Source organism: Anabrus simplex, chromosome 4 (genome assembly GCF_040414725.1).
Source record: "Anabrus simplex isolate iqAnaSimp1 chromosome 4, ASM4041472v1, whole genome shotgun sequence".
Lineage (NCBI taxonomy): Eukaryota > Metazoa > Arthropoda > Insecta > Orthoptera > Tettigoniidae > Anabrus > Anabrus simplex.
Window position 1 is genome coordinate 111,495,891 of NC_090268.1, and position 24,583 is coordinate 111,520,473.

A 24,583-nucleotide genomic window follows, 5' to 3' on the forward strand; every position below is an offset into this window, starting at 1 on the left:
TCAACCACAAGGTAATGGCCTTTTAATAACTTCTTTTCTTGCTAGCTCAGCAGTTTAACTCTCGGGGCAGGTCCGAGGCTTTTCCACCATGTAACTTTTCCCCTAAATGTAAAGACACTTTGTATCTATTCTATCTTTCAAACTACAAATTGGGATAGAGAGTGCTTAACCCTCTCGAGCTCCCACTCATATTGCTTTGAGGTGAACTTATTTTCTCAACCGTTTCTTCCAGTCTAGCGTAATGTAAATTGTCTTCTCATAAAAAGTCACCTCTTTAGTATGGGATTAGCCCTTGCATTAACGGCCTAGTGCCAAGTAGGTTTTAAACAAAATGTATTAGGAGTGCAGTTTCGCCTCCTTTCAAATTGGTATTGTCGAGGCCATGTAATATTTCTGTTTCTTTACTTGATAGGCCTCAGTAGGTTGGGTATTTTTACCCCTGTTTTCATGTCCTTGGAGGACAACTTGAATGTGGAGTTTGGTGTGGCCTTTGATAGGCTTAAATTTTGAGAGCGAGTTGCTCTTTCTTGAAAATTGACTTGTTGTATGCCTCGAGGAGGCTTTACCGTGTAAAGAGGAGTAAGTGCTCCTAGGCATGATTGGGGTCTTCTGCCCCTGTGTTGAATTCTGTACATCGTTAGGTTGGGCTTATAGCTCAAGAATTGTGTGTCTGGCTCTCGGAGCCCAAATCCTGTAATCATTGTAATTGTACATTTTCGAATTGTGTTTCGGTTACTGAGTACCTGTTCTATTTGTTATTTCTTAATCTTTAAAAGAAAATATAACCTTGTTAAATTTTATCTTAACTTTAATTTCGTATTTTGGGACCTGTTCACCCCCGCACCTTCTTTCACCTCTGCCGTTCCACAGATACCTCGGAACAAAAATCAAAAAGGTATTCAAATTAAAAAGACAATCATATGAAATTGCCATGTACAGTACATTGTGCAATACATACCACACTACTGTCGATTAATCGGGGGTTTTCACAGTTGTCCATAATCATATACGGTACAGTACTTGTTATGTTTCAGAAGCTGTAATATCGACCACAAATTTGGTTTACAATGGTGCTGGAGACCCATGTTACTCTTATAAGGAATCTTGCAGCATAAATATATCGGAAGATTATGAAATGAGTTTGCTCAAGTCCTTTTAGAAAATACTGGCGCTGGTGAAAATGATGTGTCAAAAGACGGGGTACTGCTGCTGAGTAGATCTTCATCTTCCTTACTGAGGACATCTCTCGTGAATCAGAGAGTTTGGTTTCATTCATTGCCAATGAATCTGAATCTGTAGATACCCTTCAGCCTAGTCAATGGAAAAAAAATGTAAAAAGAGGGTGTGAAATGAGAAGAAATGGAAAAAGATTATACGCTGGAAAAGGCGATTAAGGGAAAACACATATATAGGCTCTAGAGGAAAAGTTCAGAATGAAAAGGTTCTACGATCCCCGTGCAAAGATACGTGTAGGCTGCAGTGCAGTAAGAGAATACTTACGGATGGTCGTAATGATATTCACAATGCATTTTGGAGCGAATAAATATCGTGGGAATCAACACGAAAGTATGTCTCATCGTGCATCAAAACAAAGCCGATTTCACGCTGATGTCCAAAAGATTGCTCCCAAAAACACGCATAAACAATTTCTCACTGTTACTCATTCACTATCAGTGGAAGTGAACAGCTGGTTTGTAAGCAATTCTTTCTTTAAAAAAAAAAAAAAAAAAAAAAAAACTCTGTCAATATCTGAAACATTTGTTCGAAATTCTCTCAAGAAATCATCAGAAGTCGGAATGGTGAGTCATGAATTACGAGGTCATCACACTCCAGCAAATGTGATCGAAGACATCAAACAATACATTTTGAAGTATCCAGTATAGAAAAGCCATTATATCAGAGAAAACACATCAAAAATATACCTTGGTAACTGCCTGAACATATGAATGTATGGCATATATTGCGAAAAATGTGACACCGAAGGAAGAACAAAAGCAGAGGAACGGTTATTCTGCAAGTTATTTAATGAAGAGTTCAATTTGGCTTTCCATGAACCTGCCACTGACACTTGCGAAACGTGCGATGAACTTCAACGTCAGCTCAAGGATACTAGTACAGAAAATGAAGTCGTTCGTGTGAAAGAAAGCCAGAAGGATCACCATGACGAATATGCCTCGAGATATAAGATGAAAAGAACAGACAAAGAAGTTGCAAGGGAAAATGCCAAATATGCAGTTGTGATGGCAGATTTACAACATTTTTACCCACTCCCAATGTGACTAATTCTAAGAGCTTTCATTTGCGTCAGTTGCGGACTATAAATTACCGGGGTCAGGAACAGTATTGGTGTACGATATGGGAAGAGGCAACTGGAGGACGCGGGGGAAATGAGATGGCTTCGTGCTTGTTGAAATGCACCACAGAATCCATTATCACGAAGGAAGAAGTTGATACGCTGACCATTTGGACAGGGAAAAACCGGAACATCATGATCGTTTTGATGTATATGTGCTTTCTTCGCAGATGTTCGAATGTAAAGAAGCTAAACTTAAGGATTCTTTTAAGGGGACGCACACGTATGGAGGTCGATGGGCTGTACACAATATCATTGAAAGAGCTAGAGACTCAATTCCTCAATTTCTCACAAGAAGGATGGAGTTGCATGACTTTCTTGAATTTCGGATCAATGATCAGTAATTCTGGACCTTTCATGTAAAGTAAAACAAATAAATAAAGAAATAATTTCCATATTCCTTCAGTGGCGTGGCTGCAAGATGGGAGGAATGAACTGGGGAAATAATACTACAAAACTGATTTCGGCAAAAGGTTTAAGATAATAGAGGGGCTGCCTAGCCGAGGCGGCAAAGGCGTGCTTGGTTCGCCCGGAAGGATGTGGGTTCGAATCCCCGTCAGGAAGCCGTAAAAATTTAAGAAATGAGATTTCCACTTCCGGAGGTTCACATGGCCCTGAGGTTCACTCAGCCTACATCAAAAATGAGTACCAGGTTAATTCCTGGGGGCAAAGGCGGCCGGGCGTAGAGCTAACCACTCTACCCCATCAAGTGCCGAGGTTACGGACAGTGGAAGCCTTTACCTTCCACCCCTCCAAGGGCCTTCATGGCCTGTACTGAGATGACTTTGCTTTTACTTTCTTTTTTAGATAATAGACCTGAAGAGACGAGAAAGGAAACCTAATGTGCTTCCTTATTAACTACGGATCTTGCGGACTGAGAGAAAGCATACCAGCAGTATCGTGATTGCATGCTGATGATGCCATGGATAGCATAAGAGTACAGACCTCACGTCATGCAGCACTCTCATGGGGACAATGAGTCAGACTACCTTGATTCTGAATGATTTAGGCCGATCATAAATAGGATTATGTTGATGTCAATACTATTGTGTGAATAATTATGAGCTTAATAACTTGTCGGTGTTTCCTTAATTATGGTAATGTTACCATTTCGTATTTATCTGGAAAAAGAAACCATCCAGATGTAGATCTGTAATAATTGTACACTTACTTAAACTTTTGACTTTTTTGTTACTGTTAATTATGTTTTAGTTACTTTTAAAAGTTTCACAAGTGCATAAAATAAAAATCTGTGAGTTTGGATACCATGATGATGATGATGATGATGTTTGTTGTTTAAAGGGGCCTAACAGCTAGATCATCGGCCCTTAATTGTACAAGGTGTAACGAAATTAACATTAAAACTTCGAAATGTATCCACTGACTAGAATCTAAACCGAATGGTGATGAGAAAATGATCATGCTTATTACGTAACGGGGTCCTAAATCCAGGTCACCGGCCCCTCACATTAGTACTAATCACTAGTAAAACAGAACCATGATGTTCCTCCTACAGTGGTACTAATCACAGGTAATGTAAACCCATGCTATGTCACACAATGGCACCACTCGCAGGTAACACAAACCCATGGTGTTTCGCAATAAGGGCACCACTCACAAGCAACGCAGACCCACAGTGCTCCTCACACACTATGGCAACACAATCCCAAGGTGTTCCTCACATAATAATACTGATCTCCCTGGCAAAGCAGACCAATGGTTTTCCTCAAACAGTGGTAGTAATTACTGGCGTCAGCCAAACCCCTGGTGTTTCTCACATAGTAGTACTAACCGCAGGCAACGTAGACCCGTGGTGTTGCACATAAAGTGGTACTACTCATAGGTAACGCAGACCATACTGAACACAGTGGAACGGATCAGTGGAATACACACGACGACCTCTTTCACAAGCAACACTCAGACCCATAATGTTCCGCACGTAATGGTACTAATCACAAAATGTCTCATGGTTCTAATGTCATCATCCCTTGGTCGCCCCTTTTAGCCGTGTCTTACGACAGGCAGGGGATACCGTGCGTGTAGTCGACGTCTGTGTCCCCCACCCACAGGGGATAGAGAGGAAGGGAAAGAAAAGAAAAGAACCGACACTTCGAAAAATGAAGTACCAGACAAATGAAGACAAGGGCCACGAAGGGCGTGAAAATAAAGACTCCTTAGGCCTCGACTGCTTTAATACCGTCGGAGTGGGAAAAGAACATGAGCTGATCAAGGGAGGTCGGACAGGATAGATGAAAGTGGGGAGCCTGGCACAAGTAAGTGGAAGCAATGCCAGGACTCGCCTAACAGCCCCATGGTCGCCAACCCAAGATTTCAAGTTGAGAGCCCCTGGGGTTCCTTTTAGTCGCCTCCTACGACAGGCAGGGGATACCGTAGGTGTATTCTTCATCTGCGTCCTCCACCCACAGGGGGTAGTTTGGATACCCTTCAATGGACTTACGTTCATACGATTCGGAGAAGAATGAAATATAAAATGAAATTTCCTTACAGACAAACAATCGTAAGTCTCTCTTCTCAATATTATTTGACATAAAGAAAAGCTATAATGATAAACAAAGCTGAACGACATCATGCCAATCAAAAGTTTTATGAAAGTACAACGAATTCTTTTGGAGAATTGGTGGGAATGTCAGCGAAATGTTGTTTTCTCGCTCTCCTGCTAAGTTAATTGTGTGGCGCTTACGTTACTTTGGCTGTGGTGATGGTGGTGGTGATTGTTGTTTTAAGAGGAAGTACAACTAGGCAACCATCCTCTATATAGCACTAATCAGAGTGAAAATATAGAAGGGATCCGACGCTTCGAAAAATGAAGATATCGGCCAAAGGAAGACAAGGGCCACGAAGGGCGTGAAAATGAAAGACTCCCTAGCCCTCGCAAACCTAATAGCGTCGGGGTCTGAAAAGAACAAGAGTTGACCAAGAGAGGTCGGATAGGATAGATGAAAGTGAGGAGCCTGGCACAAGTAAGTGGAAGGAATGCCAGGACTCAGCTGAGGGCCCCGTGGTCGCCAACCCACGCTCCAAAGTTCAGAACCCCTGAGGCCCCTTTTAGTCGCCTCTTACGACAGGCAGGGGATACCGTGGGTGTTATTCTACCACCCCCACCCACAGGGGGACTTTGGCTGTGGGGTACAGAAATATATTTTACTAGCATACATAGTTCAAGGTGGATTCCCGGGCTCAGTAGCTCAGGTGCTAGAGCACTTGCTTCCTGAGCCCAACTTAGTAGGTTCGATCCTGGCTCAGTCCAGTGGTATTTGAAGGTGCTCAAATACGTCGGCCTCGTATCGGTAGATTTACTGGCACGTAAAAGAACATCTGCGGGACAAAATTCCGGAACCTTGGCGTTTCTGGAAACCATATAAAAGTAGTTAGTGGGACATAAAACGAATAATATTAATTATCATTATTCCAGGCTGGATTCTGGCACAGTATTTCTATGAAATATGGAAACAAAGTTTTTTCCTTTCTCATCACTCAACCCACTGTGACCTAAATGAAAAAGGTTAAACTCTTGTTTTGTGACTAAACTTTCATTTAAATTCCTATTTTTGTGATTGTTATGATTAAGCAATAAATCTTTAACTGTACTCTTTGTGTAAGTATTCAAATTTGTTATTGTACAGATATTCTTATTAGAGTAGAATCTCATTAATCCGGACCCCGTCAGTCCGGACTTATCTTAATTCGGACAGCCGTTTAATAATAATACCAAACTGGTATTCATGGCAGTGACGGCACCACCATAATTTAAGCTACAGCAGATTTAACAAAAATGTACTTAGAGTTTCATCCACTCACTCTTCGTAATAGTAGTCATGGCTTTCGCAGAAATATACGGGGACTAATTTCTTGTTTTTGTTTTATTTTAAGAAGCCTAACGAGCAATGTTTTTTCTTAGAATTGGCTTTACGTCGCACCGACACAGATAGGTCTTATGGCGACAATGGGATAGGAAAGTCCTAGGAGTGGGAAGGAAGCGGTCGTGACCTTAATTAATGTACAGCCCCAGCATTTGCGTGGTGTGAAAATGGTAAGCCACGGAAAACCATCATCAGGGCTGCCAACAGTAGGGCTCGAACCCAATATCTTCCGGATGCAATGAGCAAAATTTAGCAGGTATTTTACCGTCGCCGAAGTTTAACAGTTTCTGAGCGTAGGTACAGGGGAAATATTCCTCACGACGTATACCACTGTTATATTCACGAAGAATGCCACAGAACTTGCGGAAACTGTAATCCAAGAGGAACGCTTTAAAAATTTAAAATATACTACCATTACAGACAAATCCATTCGTAAACAGCAACCGAATACAAAATTCTTGTACTTCGCGCTTGGCTCTGTGTCCATGCTGGCCAACCTAAATATTTTTCCGAGTACATCCAAAAAAATATTCTACATGTGCCATCAATGAATCGCTGCCAAAATCTTCATACATGTCGAAATCCAAAAATGAAATAAATACTTTTATTACAATTGATTTCATCAAATGGCTATTTCAATTAGCAAGAGTATCTGCAAGAGGCTACACTGTTTCTTCTTGTAGCCTCTGGTGTGTGGCGATGAACACTTCGAGTGTTAACTATAACAATGAACATGTGCCCAAGCTAGCTGCTCTGCTGTCATAAGATGCTGTAAATCTCGAACGAGGCCAATAGCTATCACCCCGCTACCCCAAGAGGAGGAGGAGGCTTGCGTCAACCAAGCTACGCCAATTTCGCTGGGATAGCTCTCTTTCGCGCCGGCAAAGAAACCCAGCTCGCTGGTGAGACCTGGATTGCGGTAAAGCGAACGGGTTATCGAGACAGCTGTACTTGCCTTGACTTAGCTGTTTGCAGTTTTTAAACTTGACAAAGAAACGTTTTAAGGTATAATAAGAAAATGTAAATACAAAATGCTTTACTCCGGCAGCGCTGGGGTAGCTGGGGTTCAGTTGGATGTGCCTTCATGGTACATGAAAACGATCTTGAAATATTTTCAGAACAATATAAGCTTTCTACAGACTGTTCAGTTTCTCAAGCTGCACAATCTGCGATGGAAGTATCATTATAATAAAGCTTCGATATGTTACCTGAAAAGGAAGCTTAGAAATCACACATCTCTTCTGTGGAATAACATCTGGACCACAAGCACAAAAGGATCCGTAACGAGAAAACGGTTCTTTCCTGAGATCCAGTATCGATTCCAGTGCAAAGTGCTTGTGCCTGATTTTGTGGTTACACAATTTCTACCTGGTCGTGGCAAATTTAAATCATATTTCGAGCGATTTAACATCAATGTCTCAGATTATTACTTATGCTTTTGTGGATCCTCACAAACAGTGCAGCATTTAATTTTTGAATGTCCTGCTTTCGAAATACCAAGATATCTCCTAGTATGTCACTTGAACTTTAGTGACACTGAAGTGAACAAATTTCTATTTCATATATTTAAAAAACAATGTTATAATAATTGTTTTAACTTTCATCCACTGCATCTTTAATAAGCTGTCATCATGATGTTCAATGTGTTGCAAATTGTACGTAATTGATAAACTATTGCCCTAATATGGTTTTGCACAATAGGGTTCCCTTCTATTTTAATTGGAAATTCAATAAAAATCTAGGTATGAATACTGTCAGCCTCCATATAGGTGTGGCCTTTTTGTAAAAACTTCTGACTTATGGTCTGATGAAATACTAATGTCTAATAATTTAGGTTATGCTTGCAACCGCAATCAATATTCACTAATACAAGGGCTGCAGAAAACAATAACTTACCTACTCCTTGAAATAACATCATATTTTTACACTCATGATAGTTTGGATTCATTCTTCACAACCCATACCAGACACACACTGGAGATAAAGACTTCAAATCACATGTAAAACTGGAAAGTTCAGCAGGCTGTGCAGAAGTATATAACACTATTTCCAGATGGTGTTGTATTCCTCTAAGTAAAACTGGACTTCCTGTTTCTTTAAAATAATATAATACCCCTATACTTGATGTACGGCATAGTGTTCTAAAGTCACTCGCATAAGTATTCGTCCATCTGTCCTGTTCATATATTGAACATCAAAAAAGCATTACAAGGCTTCGGGTACGTTCAGAAACAAATACGCAGTGCATATGCAATATATACGTACAATAATACCGGCAGAATATACATCTTGCACGTCAATACTAGTTAGTAAATGATAATGAGTGTGGTTGGGCTAGGAAATGGCAACGTAAAAGTATTCGTCCACCTTGTGCACTGGCTTGTAGAACGAACCCAGCATTGAGGAAATGAGACACATCACCAAGCTCAGTCCATCAGTGATACGGACAGTGTCGGTGAGTTAACATCTAGTGCATGCCTTGAGTATAATGGGTAAGATAAGGGAACGAACTGTTGTTGAACGCCAACGAACAATCCAACTCCACCAACTTGGTAATTCGCAACGAGTAATTGCTGAAAAAACCGGAATACCGCGAACTACAGTCGCAAGTATCATTCAGCGATATAAGACCAGTGCAACTGTACTCAACAGAGCAAGACCTGGGCGGCCAAGGAAGCTGACAGCACGCGAAGAGCGAAGCATTATACGCACCGTCCAGAAAAATCCCCATGTGTCTGCACCTGTGCTTCGAACAGAAGTACAAACCTCCACTGGGAAGAACATCAGTACCGACATCGTACGACGTGTGTTACACAGGGCTGGTTTGCAGGGGCGTACAAGTCGGAAGAAGCCCTGGATAAGTGAGGTGAACCGTAAGAAGAGGCTGGCGTTTGCCAAACAGTACGTTATGAAGCCACCAGCATTTTGGAAACGCGTGTTGTTTACGGACGAGAGCAAATTCTGTTTATTTAATTGCTCTGGAAAGCGACGTGTATGGAGAAAGAAGAACGCCGAGCTCCAAAGTCAAAATCTGCAACCAACCGTAAAATATGGAGGAGGTTCCATAATGGTATGGGGGTGTATGTCGGCGGCTGGGGTAGGCAACTGCCATATAATACCTGAACGGATGGATAAGATGGTGTATTTGAATATATTAAAGCAACACTTACCACCCAGCGTAGCAAAATTAGGTCTTAGTAGTGGATACTTCTTCCAGCAAGATAATGACCCTAAGCACACTGCTCGGGTTGTTCGGGAATGGCTACTCTACAATACACCTCATGTGCTGCAGACACCACCCCAGTCCCCAGACTTAAACCCCATAGAGCATTTATGGGCGAAATTAAAGTGTGAATTGAGCAAGCAGCGTATTCCCAATAAAGAAGCTCTGAAGCAATCCTTCATGGAAGAATGGCACAAAATAGGCCCGGAAGTGACAGAAAAACTGGTGACATCCATGGTGAAACGCCTTCAAGCCGTGATTGATTCCAAAGGACGTTCGACGCGCTTCTGATACTTAGGCAATGACTGAACATTCCTTGAGTTCTTATTGTGGATGAATACTTTTGCAACGTGACTTTCCTGCAAGCAGTGCGATTGTTTTTTATTTATTCCAAATAAATTCCAAATAACTTAGGGTGCTATAAATTATGTCCTCAGCTGTTCAGATGGCAAATAAAACATACTATTACTTGTTTACAATTAAATTCTTTATTGTATTGGTGCTGTGGGCTATTGTCATAACATGACGAACGCGGACGAATACTTATGCGAGTGACTGTATATCTCTGGGAAGAGGAGAAGAAACCTGCTTTGGTGTGCCAATAATCACATTTTCGCTAAAAATTAACATAGTGTCCTATACCTCCGAAGTACAGATACATTACACCGAATACTCACCAATCTCTCTGAAAGGTGCCAGTTGCTTCCAGCAAGACATGAGGGTGCAGGATCCGGACACTCCATGACACTTGCAAGTGACGCGCGCTTTCCACAGGACAGCCTGGAAATTAGATATATATATATTAGAATATACAGAAATGCAGTGTCCAACATACGATACATACACATTGTACAAAACAATACACACTGCATTGATAGATAATGGGAAAACAATTGAAGATTCGCGTGATGACACGCAGACAAATGCCGGACCTAGGTGGACTTTTAGTCGGTCTTTATGTGGTTAATAAGAACTTTTTTCTTGCTAGCGGCTTTACGTCGCACCGATACAGATAGGTCTTATGGTGACGATGGGATAGGAAAGGCCTAGGAGTTGGAAGGAAGCGGCCGTGGTCTTAATTAAGGTACAGCCCCAGCATTTGCCTGGTGTGAAAATGAGAAACCACGGAAAATCATCTTCAGGGCTGCCGACAGCGGGATTGGAACCCACTATCTCCCGGATGCAAGCTTACAGCCACGCCTCTAACCACACTGCCAACTCGCCCGGTGCTAATAAGAACAGTTCTCAGAATCGTACTTACGATGAGACACGTACAATACTTACCAGTCATGATTTATGAGTGGCAGGCATGTCTAGAACAGGTACAGGATATCAGTACGCACTACTGACGGAATTTGAATGAGGTCGTATAGTCCTATTAGAACAGCACACCCACCTACGTGCCATTTGGGCCATTTCAACTTCAGAGTCAGACGTTTTGAGAGCAACTGACGTATTAAGGTATCCATATACGGTGGACTGGCTTCGGAGGACCCAAACAGCACACAAACAATGTTTGATTGTACAATGGGCATGAGGATAACAGCTTCCTTGTCGAACATCCAGAGACTAGTGGAAGCTTCACTAAAGCACTTTATCTATACCAGAATCATTTACAGACGCCTAACACAGAAAAATCTGTGATCAGCGATTCTTTATAATAATAATAATAATAATAATAATAATAATAATAATAATAATAATAATAATAATAATAATAATAATAATAAAGTCATTTGCTTTACATCCCACCAACTACTTTTACGGTTCTCGAAGACGCCAAGGTGCTGGAATTTTGTACTGCAGGAGTTTTTTACGTGCCAGTAAATCTACCGATACGAGGCTGACGTATTTGAGCACCTTCAAATACCACCGGACTGAGCCAGGATCGAACCTGCCTAGCTGGGGTGAGAAGGCTAGCGCCTCAACCATCTGATGGTGGTGGTGGTGATTATTGTTTTAAGAGGAAGTACAACTAGGCAACCATCCTCTATATAATACTAATCAGAGGGAAAAATGGAAGGGATCCGACACTTCGAAAAATGAAGATATCGGCCAAAGGAAGACAAAGGCCACGAAGGGCGTGGAAGTGAAAGAATCCCTAGCCCTCGCAAACCTAAGAGCTTCGGGGTCGGAAAAGAACAAGAGTTGACCAAAAGAGGTCGGATAGTGAGGAGCCTGGCACAAGTAAGTGGAAGCAATGCCAGGACTCAGCTAAGGGCCCCGTGGTCGCCAACCCACGCTCCAAAGTTCAGAGCCCCGGAGGGCCCTTTTAGTCGCCTCTTACGACAGGCAGGGGATACCGTGGGTGTTATTCTACCGCCCCCACCCACAGGGGGATCTCACTGAAAGATAGCTCCTCAATTGTAAACACATAGGCTGAGTGAACCTCGAACTAGCCGTCAGAACCAGGTAAAAACCTCTGACCTGGCCGGGAATCGAAGCCGGGGCCTCCGGATAAGAGGTAAGCACACTACCCCAACACCACGGGGCCGGCACAATGAGATCGACTGCGGACGTAAAATTAAGAAGAAAGATTAAACAGGGATCGGTGGATAACTCACGATGTACTAGATCTAACGGATGAACGGCAGTATAAAAATGCGAAAAATGAGTGTAGAAAGGAATACAGGCGATTACAGAATGAAATGGATAAGTGCTAGGCAGCTACGGAAGTATGGCTGAATGAGAAGTGTAAAGGTTGTTTGGTTGCAGTAAATACAGTATAGATAAATAGAAATATAGATACATGTCCGTCTCATTGGCTGAATGGTCAGCGTTGAGGCCTTCGGTTCAGAGGGTCCCGGGTTAGATTACCGGTCGGTTCGGGGATTTTAATCGTGTTTGATTAAATCTTCTGGCTCGGGGACTGGGTGTTTGTATTTGTTCCAACACTTTCCTCTTCATATTCAGACAATACATTACACTACCAACCACCACACAGAAACACGCAATAGTGATTACATCCTTCCATATAAGGTTGGCGTCAGGAATGGCATCCGGCCGTAAAACAGGGCCAAACCCACATGTGCGACACAGTTCGCACCCGCGACCCCACATGTGTGGGAAAAGCTGTAGAAGAAGAAGAGATAGATAGATTCATGATTTAATTAATCTGGCAAAGTTAAGGACAATATTGTCCCTGTCTTACACTTAATCATTGTTTACATATTTAGTAATTTAAAGCAATATTCGTACTAAATAAGATCACAATTTGTAGCGTTTACTTTAAGATTTATTAGTTACGAATTCTTACACACTAAACAGGCAAAAATGTACACCACTTCGCGCGCTCTCTACTCACATTAATTCTGTCACACCGGTTGTTCTCTCTATCACAAACTAACAAAATCACACTAGCTACGCAGTACAAATTACATACGGTTCCACTACTGTAACTTTGACTCTAATACAGTTCCACAATTTTACTCGCTATATACTAACACCACCACGTTTTTTTTTTTTTTTTTAATGCCTTGCGCACTCCACAGTCTCACAATTCCGTACGCCTTACACTATCAGTCACAAGGGCCACTGACACTCGACCACTGGTCGTACTCTCTCAGCAGTCTTCTTTCACTGTCCCTTGCTGATCTCTCGTCGAACCCTCCCACGCTGCACCGGAGATACAACATTCACTTTTCAACGCAACTGGACACGAGAGACTCAACTCCTCGACGGCAGACAAAACGACAGACTCTGCTCCACGTACGAAACACTCACTTCACGGCAATGACTACACTGCTCAACTGGCACTGTCCCTGACAGAATGACACACTCTCTCTCGCATACACATTCCGCTGACTGAACTTCACAAAGTTCATCCGGTCCACCTTAAATAGGGAGGCCGGCTCCTCGAGATACTTCCCGAAAGAGAACAAGTGTCTTGAGTCCTATCGATTTGGAATGATCCGGGTTTACTTTCCAGGTATTTCTCGTACTGTCGGGAGGCTTCCAGTGAGAGGACGGAGCGATGACAGACAAGGACTGTCCTTGCGCTCCTAGCTCGTTCCTGATCGGTTTCCTGCGGCAAACGGGCGAGGGCAATAACTCGGTGACGTCCCTTGTTACCGGGGACAGATCAACTCTCTCCTTCCTCCTTGAAACCAGCATGGCGGGCAAAATGGCCACGATATACACAGGAGAAAAATATTAAGTCAACTATCACTGATATTAAGCTGGGTGGAGGTGAAAATGATCAAATGAGGTAATTCTATGTTTATAATAACGACATTAATAATAACTAATAATAGTTTTGTTGTTGTTGTTGTGTTGTTTGGGTCATCAGTCCATAGACTGGTTTGATGCAGGTCTCCATGCCACCCGATCGCGTGCTAATCTTTTGATTTCTACGTAACTACTACATCCTACATCTGCTCTAATCTGCTTATCATATTCATACATTGCTCTACCGCTACCGTTATTACCGCCCACACTTCCATCAAAAACCAACTGACCAAGTCCTGGGTGTCTTAAGATGTGTCCTATCATTCGATCTATTTTGGTCATATTTCTCCATTTTTTTACAAGTTGGTTTACATCGCAACGGCACATATAGGTCTTATGGCGACGATAGGATAGGGAAGGAAGCGGCCGTGGCTTTAATTAAGTTACAGACCCAGCATTTTCCTAGTGTGAAAATGGGAAACTACGGAAAATCATCTTCAGGGCTGCCGACAGTACGGTTCGAACCCACTATCTTCCGAATGCAGGCTCACAGTTGCGCGCCCCTAACCACACGACCAAGTCGTTCGGTTTTCTCCAAATCAATGTCTTCTCAAAAGTTCGATTCAGTATCTCTTCATTCGTGATTGGATCTGTTCATCTCACCATCAGCAATTTTTTTTAACAAACCATTTCAAAAGCGTCTATTATTTTTCCTACTGAGCTAGTTATCGTCAATGTTTCACTTCAATACAATGTCACGCTACAAACGAAAGTCTTCAAAAACATCTTTCTAATTCCTGTATCAATGTTCGAAGTGAGCAAGTTTCTTTTCTTAAGAAAGACATGGCTTGCTTGTGCTATTCTGCATTTTATGTCCTCCTTACTTCTGTCATCGATAGTTATTTTACAACCCAAGTAACAATATTCATCTACTTCCTTTACGACTTTATTTCCTAATCTAACATTTTCTGCATCACCTGGCTTCGTTGGACTACATTCTATTACTTCTGTTTTGGACTTTTTATTTTCATCTTGTACGCCTTCTCCAAGCCGGTGTCCATACCATTCAGCAATTTCTCCAGATCTTCTGCAGACTCTGATAAAATCACAATATCATCGGCAAATCTAGAGTTTTGATTTCCTCTCCTTGGACTGAGATTCCTTTCCAAATTCCTCTTTGATTTTCTTTACCGCCTGTTCTATATAAACATTGAAAACGGAGGCGGGACAAACTGCAGACTTGCCTCACTCCTTTCTGGACTGCTGCTTCTTTTTCGAAGCCCTCGATTCTTATAACTGCAGATTGATTTTTGTACAGCTTGTAGATAATTCTTCTTTCTCGGTATCTGATCGCTATCACCTTCAGAATTTCGAATAGCTTGGTCCAATCAACGTTATCGAATACTTGTTCTGGATCTACGAAAGCCGTGTACGTGGGTTTGTCCTTAATTCGATCCTCTAAGATAAGACGTAAAGTCAGGATTGCTTCACGTGTTTCTGCATTTCTTATGAAGTCAAAGTAATCTTCTCCCAACTCAGCTTCCCATTCTTCTGTGAAAAATACGTGTTAAAATTTCGCAATCGTAAGATACTAAACTAATGGTATGGTAGCTTCCTCACCTGACAGAAACTGCTTTGTTGGGAATTGGTATAACAACATTATGTCTAAAATCGGGTGGCAGTTCTCGTGTATCATACATCTTGTACACCCTAAATGGAATAACCTCACCATGTTGGTTTATCCAAAGACAATCAATGCTGTCAAAATAATAATAAAAAAATAATCTCATTGCGGATGATGATGACGACCACAAACCTAATCATCTTATTGATTATTAACAATTCTAGAAAAAAGAAAGGAATTCCCTAATACATTAATAAATTGGTACCGAGGAAGCTGGCCGTACGGTTAGGATCGTGCAGCTGTGAGCTAGCATTCGTGAGATAGTGGGTTCGAGCAACACTGTCGGTAGCCCTGAAGGTAGTTTTTTGTGGTTTCCCCATTTTCACACCAGGTAAATGCTGGAGCGGTATCTTAATTAAGGCTACTGTCACTTCCTTTCCACTTCTAGCCCTTTCCTATCCCATCGTCACTATAAGACCTATTTGTGTCGGTGCATCGTAAAGCAAATTGCAAACAAATTGGTATGAACTACGTTATGTAGAGTGTGAAGGACACGCTTTTGGAGTCGAGGAATAGTCAAAGAAGAAGAAGAAAAAGGAGGAGAAGAAGAAGTTATCTATTGCATTTCTGAGCATTTTTCTCCTGGAGGTATTTTGTACACACTGACCTCCTGAGGAAGCAGATTCCATTCCCGGCTAGCTGTAACTGAGGAGGAGTTAAAAGCTTAAATCTCTCTCACTATATATATACCTTTCATTCATTCATATCCTAAAGGCAAGGCCTTGTCGCTGCAACCACATTTGTCTCTCATCTGCTGAGCGTTTCAGATCAACATATTTTTTTCAAATTCAGCCTGTCCATCACGGAATCCAGATACTTTTTCCTCGGTCTTCCTCTTCCCTTCTTACCCAGAACTTTTCCTTCCATCAGAGTCGTGAGGAATGTGTTATGTCGAAGTGTGTGGCCAAGGAATTTGGTTTTCCTCTTTTCTACAGTGTTGATCAATTCCCTTGTTTCGTTTATTTCCTTAAGGACCCTATTGTTTGACTTTTTCTCTGTCCAACTAATTTTCAGCATCCTCCTCCATATCCACATTTCCATTGCTTCCAGGCATTTTATATCCTGTTTTGCTAAGACCCATGTTTCGCAACCATACAACAAAACACTCCACACAAACATTTTGGCAAATTCTTTCCTAATTTTAATGTTAATGTTCCTGCTTGTCAAAAGCTGTTTCTTGTTACTGAAGGCTTGTTTAGCTAGAGCAATCCTCCTCCTGATTTCTGTGGTGCACCTGTTGTCCTGAGTGATAATGCTTCCCAAGTAGCAAAATTGACTTACTTGTTGTACTTTTTCATCGCATACCTTAATGTTTATTGGTATTATATATATATACCTTTATAAATGAGAAATTACCACAGGCATAGATAAGGGGTGGGATAAGAGGGGGATATATTCCCCCCCCCCCCTATAAGGTGATTGTACTCTTGATCATAAATAATATATTCCTTCTTCTCTTACGCGAATGGGTCACTTAGAACCTCGCGCAATCATCATGTCCTTCCTCTTACCAGGTAATATTCTCTAGTATACCAATGGACATCAGTCAGAATTGATCTGCAGCCACCTGCAAAGCGACTTGTTAAAATACCTTCAAGCGACAGAAGATGGAATTCTAGTGCTTCAAGGCAGTACGTTGGTGGAGTAATGAACAGACCACCCTGACAGAAAATGCCTGCTGCAGAAAATAAGGCAATGTGGACGGTAATAAGATTCTCTAGGTTATAAAAGGCCTAAGAAAAGTGAATAATGATTCATTTTATGATTTATACGTGACACAACTTGGAATGTAGAGCTCATTGTTGCATTGACACCTCACACTCTAGGTACGACAGGCGCGAGAATAATGATGCGTACTTTTTTTTTTTTTTTTGTTAAAGGAATAAGATTATCTAGGTTATAAAAAGCCTACGAAAAGGAAAGATTTATTACGAGAACTTTTGCTGGAGCCCTACCAATCTTGTGGTGCATATCCCTCACTAATACATGGCATTTATATTGAGATCATCAAGGTGTATGGTCGTCTATTTGGCTTTCCCCTGCAGTAATATACATGAATGATCATATTACCATTATTATTAATCACTATTCCCTATTGATGACCGCCCCGCAGTGTAGGATTAGCGTGCCTGCTTCTTACCCGGAAACTCCGGCTTCGATTCCCGGCCAGGTCAGAGGGCTACATCGAGGTCCACTCAGCCTACGTGATTACAACTGAGGAGCTATCAGACGGTGAAATGGCGACCCTGGTCTAGAAAGCCAAGAATAACGGCCGAGAGGATTCGTTCTAGCGCCACACGACACCTCGTAACTGCCAGCCTGCAGGCTGAGCAGCGGTCGCTTGGTAGGCCATGACGCTTCGGGGCTGTTGCGCCATGGTTTTTTTTTTCGGTATTGATGTCCATTATGTGGTATAATATCCAATTTATATAACAAAACCTGACAAGCAGATTAGAACAGATGTAGGATCCAGCAGTTACGTAGAAATGAAAAGGATAGGGTGACATGGAGAGCTGCATCAAACCAGTCTATGGACTGATGACTCTAACAACAACAACATAACAAAAACAACTCTATTCTCATATAATGCTAAACTAGTTTCCTCGGTTGAGTGCTTTCAGCGGCTTTTTGCACGGCCGTCCAACTGCAACGCAGAACACTATACTCCACCACAATAACACGCAGTTACCTACACATGGCAGATGCCGCCCACCCTCATCGCCACACGAAATTGAATTCATTTTTGTCCTGGGAATCAGTTCTCCTCAATAAATTGACAGATTGCTGAAGGGAACTACGAAAAAAAAAAACCGATCGAAAGCGCTTCAACAAGGTCATTAATTTAATGTCATAAGATAGTAAATAGTCAGTTTATTTCTGTAAAATATTAATAATAATTGTAGTGATTCTATTTATAAGACGAAGGAGGCTAAAGACGCAACCGCTCTCGGGATTCTAACCCGAATTCTCTTCCCTTAGGATCACCAACGAACACAAATGCATCGTAAAAGTAAGAATTTCGTTCAAGGCAAGTATCTAAAATGTAAATCTGTTGTTCATGGTTGCAAGAATCATAACCAACAACGCAAATTTTAAAAAAATCGTACCTAGACACCAGTTTCCAAGAATAAGCAACGTCAACCGGCGCAGCTGATGGTTAACATATGCGCGCCTGCGGAAAACATTTAATGAAGATTAGGTTCACTTATCACAGATTGAGTGCCGAATAGAAAACTCCATGGTGGCGTTTGTAAGGATGTTGAAGGCATTTAGGTGTCACGATCTATCTCTCCAATGTAAAATAAAACTATTGAAATGTTATGTCTTCGATGTACTATTGTATGGCGTAGTCCTGGACCTTAACGCAAAGATAGAGTGAGAAACTGGAAGCCTCTGCTATGTAGTTGTAGCGTCGGATACTCGGGATTTTTGGACAGACCGCAACAGCAATGACACTAAAGAGATCCTTTTGACAGTAAAACATCGAAAACATTTAATGAAGATTAGGTTCACTTATCACAGATTGAGTGCCGAATAGAAAACTCCATGGTGGCGTTTGTAAGGATGTTGAAGGCATTTAGGTGTCACGATCTATCTCTCCAATGTAAAATAAAACTATTGAAATGTTATGTCTTCGATGTACTATTGTATGGCGTAGTCCTGGACCTTGACGCAAAGATAGAGTGAGAAACTGGAAGCCTCTGCTATGTAGTTGTAGCGTCGGATACTCGGGATTTTTGGACAGACCGCAACAGCAATGACACTAAAGAGATCCTTTTGACAGTAAAACATCGAAAACTCAAGTATTTAGGAACAAGCAAAGATATGCTTTACTACAGTTGATTATCCAGGGAAAGATAGAAAGAAATAGAGGATCTGGAAGAAGAAGAAGAAGAAGAAGAAGAAGAAGAAGAACGAACTTCTTAGCTCAAGAACTTTATAACATTATTCAGTACATTTTCGGAGGTACTTTTAAGATTAGTTACCGAAAAAGATGCGCTGCCACGCTGATCGCAAACATCCGAAACGGACAGGCACACCAGGAAGAAGAAGAAGAAGACTTCAGTTTGAGGAATCTAGACTGCAAACCCAATATTCTTGGTTGCACTAACCTAAAATGGAGAGAATTCAACAGATCTTTCTTCAAGGGAAGTAATGTGTTATCTAATGTTACAAAGTGAATTACAGGGGTCCAGCTTTACGGTAGGAAGTAATAATAAGAGGTAGTCTAAAAAGGAGGTCACGATGATATTTAATATACAACAGAGTCAGCTGGCAATGCTGTTCAGTGTTTACTTTCCGTCTTCAAAGTGGACATACTGTAACTTTGTTTTGGCTTTGTCATTGGTCAATGCATAATGCATGACATGAAGTTTATTTATACTGGATGACCTCTCTCGTGTAACAGGTCGATGGTCGCTTTCATTCTCCCTGTCTCTCTCAAACGAACTCCACTTCAGTCGGGTAAATTATACTGTGGGGAATTAATCGTCACGGCTACGAAAGACTCAGACATTACAAATTATTTTGACGTCTTTACAAGCAACCAATGAGCTCATTTGAAAGTGATATAATACTTAATGACTTTGTAAATAAATGTTGAGCTTTATATTGACTCGCATTCAGCGGTGTAACACGCTCTATTGTGTGTAATCACTAATCACCTTGTTGCTTAACAGCGGTAGTGATGAAATGAAGAACTGAATCCCCTATTGCAAGTGAACTTCAGCTCACGTTTGGTACTGTTGTTCATTTCGTCTTACTTGATTCTTACAGAAAAGATTTAATTTTTTCGCACTTCTTTTTAACTTTCAGAATCCAAAACATACTACATATGGCAATACTACACCAGGTGGTGGTGGTGGTGATGGTGGTAGTGGTGGTTCTTATTTTAAGAAAACGTACAACTATATAACCATCCTCTCTGAACAAATTAAGTGGAAACAAAATGAAAATAAATTTAAAACTATTTGTAAAATGGAGGAATTTGAAAATGAATTTAAAAACATAATTTAAAATAATTTTATTAAGCCGAAAAGGACACGGAAAACTTGAAATGTAGAATACCTTGATTAATCTACTCTCACACAAAAAGCGAATGACGAGATCAGTAGTATTCCCGTCATCGGCTAGTATGAGTTCGAGTGTCTCCTGCAGGCCGAGGTTCCATCCTAAGCCAGAGAGTTCGGCACAGTCTGTGAGGATGCGGGCCACGGTGAATTCGGCACCACTCTTCAGGAGGTAAGAATGCGTAGATCTTCCACGACCTACCCTCAGCCTACACAAACCCCCTGTAGTTGGGGGTGGTAGAACAACACCCACAGTATGCCCTGCCTGTCATAAGAGTCGACTAAAAGGCGCCCAGGGACTCTCAACTTGGGACCGTGGGTTGGCGACCACGGGGCCCCTAGCTTCCACTTACTTCTGCCAGACTCCTATCCGAACTCCCTTGGTCAACTCTTGTTCTTTTCCGACCCCGACGCTATTAGAGCATTCGAGGGCTAGGGAGTCTTTCATTTTCGCAGCCTTTGTCTTTCTTTGGCCGATATCTTCATTTTTCGAAGTGTCGGATACCTTTCATTTTTTCTTTCTGATTAGTGTTATATAAAGGATGGTTGCCTTGTTGTGTTTCCACTTAAAACAATAATCACCACCCCCTCAGTCTACATAAAACTACGGGCTCTCTCCGTGAAGGCCGGAAGAAGGACCGCCACACGGAAGTTGTCTTCTTAATTGCTCTCAAATTGTTGGGTTTCGGATAGCTAGCCATTCTGATTCCCAGGACGCCATGATAAATAATATTGTACCAACACTATCACGCTACTCTATGTGAAGTTAGTGCCACTCCATACGGAATAGATTAGTGGTCCGTTGAGTTTAATACGTAAGAAATTATTATTTTGAATAATCCCAAACATTAGTGGTGTGCCGCAGTGCGTACTTATTATTATTATTATTATTATTATTATTATTATTATTATTATTATTATTGTTGTTGTTGTTGTACCGGGAGGTACACCTCTACGCCGCACATTTAAATCTTGCGCCTGAAAGAATTCCTCTACAGGAGAAACACTGAACTTGAAACTAGACCTATTTAAACCTTTTCTCAGAAGATGTCATTACCGTAATTTTGTTATTGTGAAGTTTACAGTACTGTGTGAATTTCAAGTTGTTTTGTTTTCCGTTCATCAAGAAGTTTGGGCATTGTCTCATATATGTCACTGCTAGAAAAATATGATCATGCGCCCTGGTCCAAAGTGAAAGAACTTCTTTGAAGAAGTTTTGTATTCATAAGTTTCTTTTTTACTAATTGATGTTCATTTATTTTTGGGTTGGCAATATTTATCTTTTCTTTCCGCCAGTTTTGAATCCAGCCAATACCTAATTTTTGTAATTATTTTCCAACCAATCCTGTATTTCTTCTTCGATTCTGAGGGCCACTTTTAAATTCGACCAATAAAATTCTGTGGGTGTGTCTTGATTATTCATGAAAGGTCTCGAACTTTCCCCGAGGGTTTGTAAACCGCGGATTTTCACGCCTCTTGGCCATTTGATCAACATCTAACTGTGTGTGTGTGTCGAGCAGGAGGCGACAGGCGCCTCTTTTCATCAGGCAGCAGGTCTTCAGCAAGGTAATGGCCAGTTAACATCTTTATTTCTTGCTAGCTCCGCAGTATAACCTGAGGGAAAGGTCCGAAACTTGAACCATGTAATCTTTTCTACAAATGTAATTTTCTGCCGGCTTATGTAAAAACTTCCTAAAATCTTTAACTGTAAATCGGGGATAGAGAGTGACTTATCCTCTCGAGTTCCCCTTCACTTTGGTTTGTAACTGGTTTTCTCCCTTTCCGTAATGTCTTAAATTATTCTTATACGAGTCACCTCCATAGTTTGGGAATAGCCCCTGTTTCATCGGCCTAGTGCCCTTTAGGTTTTAAGAAGTCACATCGAGGAGTGCAAGTATTCGCCTCCTTTCATTTTGTGTTCGGGCCATTTATTTAACTGTTATTTCTTTTACACCAAGGCCCTATAGGTTGGGTACAAGATACCCCTGTTTCAGTTTTGTAAGCTGGACCATGGAAGGCCAAAAGATGTAAGATATTTTTGGTGTTGCCTTGAATAGGCTTGAAAACTGAGAACCTGTTAGCTCCTTTTCAAAGTAAGATTACTGAATGCCTTTTGAAGGCTTAATATTGTGAGTTGGGAGCCAGTGCACCAGGTATTAGGGGATTTCTGCCCTTAAGTAAAGTTATGATCTTTGTAAAGTTAAGTGTGTAGCTCAGGAATTGTTAAGTGAGGGCTTGAAGCCCAAGTTCTGTTTATACCACCAATCTTGTCTTTCCTAGACTTGTTTATTGCTACTGGTACCTGTTACACTGTTATTTGTTGATTTTTTTCTCATTTCATAGCATCTATCACTCATTAATATACAACTTTGGGAGTGGCGACCCCATCGTACTAATAGCCTATATATGGTTCATTCATTACATCCCTGACCCGGTCAAAGACTGGAAAACAGGCTGTAGGTTTTCAGTAAGGATGTAAAGGAACGTGCGTATAAGCTACTGGTAAGACACTAAATAGAGTATGGTTTTTAGTGTATAGGACCCTCGCCGGGATTACTTGATTCAAGAACTGGAAAAGATCCAAAGGCAACAGCACGATTTGTTCTGGGCGATTTCCGACAAACGAGTAGTGTTACGAAAATGTTGCAAGGGAATAGTTCGACTAAGCGGAATGTTATAAGCTGTCGATGGAGAAATGGCGTGGATTGACAATAGCAAACGAAGAAAGCTTGAATGAATCATAATATGAAGATGTAGTTGAAATTCAACAGAAAAATTTGGGGAAAACAGTCTTTCATAGGAAGACTAGCAGTTACCGGCGGCTTCGCTCGCGTGGAATTCGTAATTTGATAAAAGTAATCGCACATCGGTACTGCACTAAGACATTATATGAACATTCCTAAGGTATAAAAACTACCAAAATATTGAATTTTAGTTACCCCAAGAACCTCACAAAAAAAAAAAAATGCATCCCATTTTCGGCCCTCCCCACCCCGACCCTTAAATAGATTTTTCGAAAACGAAAAGAAAATATATTTTTCTTTACTTTTAAAGGAGATACCAAATACCAATTTTTACGTCTGTAACATGGTAAGTTTTTTGAGATATATACTCATTTTGAATATTCACCCACTTTTTCACTTCTTTTCAACCCCATAAGTGGATTTTCCGAAAACAAAGAAATATTTGTTTATTTTTTAAAGGAAATTACAAATACCAATTTTCACGTTTGTAACATGTTTAGTTTTTGAGACGTACTCACTTTAAGAATGCGCCCCATTTTCACTTTTTTAACCCCTCTTAAGTGGATTTTTCGCAAACGAAAAAATGCGTGTGTTTTAATTTATAAAGGAGATTCTAAATACCAATTTTTACGTCTGTAACATGTTAAGGTTTTGAAAATATACTCATTTTTAACAATTCATCCCTTGTTTCACTTCTTTTTAACTCTTTAAGCAGATTTTCGATTTCCTTTATTTTTAAAGGAGATTGCAAATACCAATTTTAACGCCTATAAACTGTTAAATTTTAGAGATATAGATATACACATTTTAAAAATTAACCCCCTTTTTTACCCCCTTAGCGACGGAATCCTTCCTTAATGAACACCTACACTGCAATATAAATGTTTCCACAAATTTTCACTTCTTTATGTCCTGTAGTTTTAGCTCGGCGATGATGAGTCGGTCAGTCAGTCAGCCACGACATGTTATTTTATACATACAGATGAATTAGGGTTTGGAATAATTTACCAAGGGAGAAGTTTGATAAATTTCCAACTTCTTTGATATCCTTTTTAAGAAAAGACTGGTCAGAAACTGATAGAGAATCTGCCACATGGGAGACAGCCCTAAAAGCAGATCATTTGCAAGTGAAATTGAAATGATCAGGAAGTATTTTGTAAAAACCCGCATGAAACCCTTCACATCTGATATCTCCTGTTACTCGGCTATCACACGCTCAATGTTATCAAGAGTATATATGTCAATTTCTTGTTTCTTTGCTTTCTTTTAAACCTAAAATCATCATTGAAATCATTAAAATGTCTGTTTCCGCTACTAGAGGGATGTTATCAAAGTTTGCTCCAAAGACGCTTCAAGACTAGACTCCAGCATTCTGTAAATTGTGCGTAAGTGTCTATGTGATGGTATCATATTTTAATGCAACGCTCAATCCATTGTAAATTGTAGTGTTAAGCTATATGAA

At 40.9% G+C, this 24,583-nt stretch overlaps 1 protein-coding gene across 2 annotated transcripts in view; it reads right to left on the bottom strand.

The window, feature by feature from the left end:
- Positions 1-24,583, bottom strand: part of LOC136872460 (protein Wnt-5a) — an 822,369-nt gene that overhangs the window by 63,273 nt on the left and 734,513 nt on the right. For both annotated transcript variants that reach the window (XM_067146274.2, XM_067146275.2), the window contains one exon: positions 10,135-10,237. In XM_067146274.2, the coding sequence (XP_067002375.1) occupies positions 10,135-10,237 (103 nt within the window). The remainder of the gene's footprint in view (positions 1-10,134; positions 10,238-24,583) is intronic.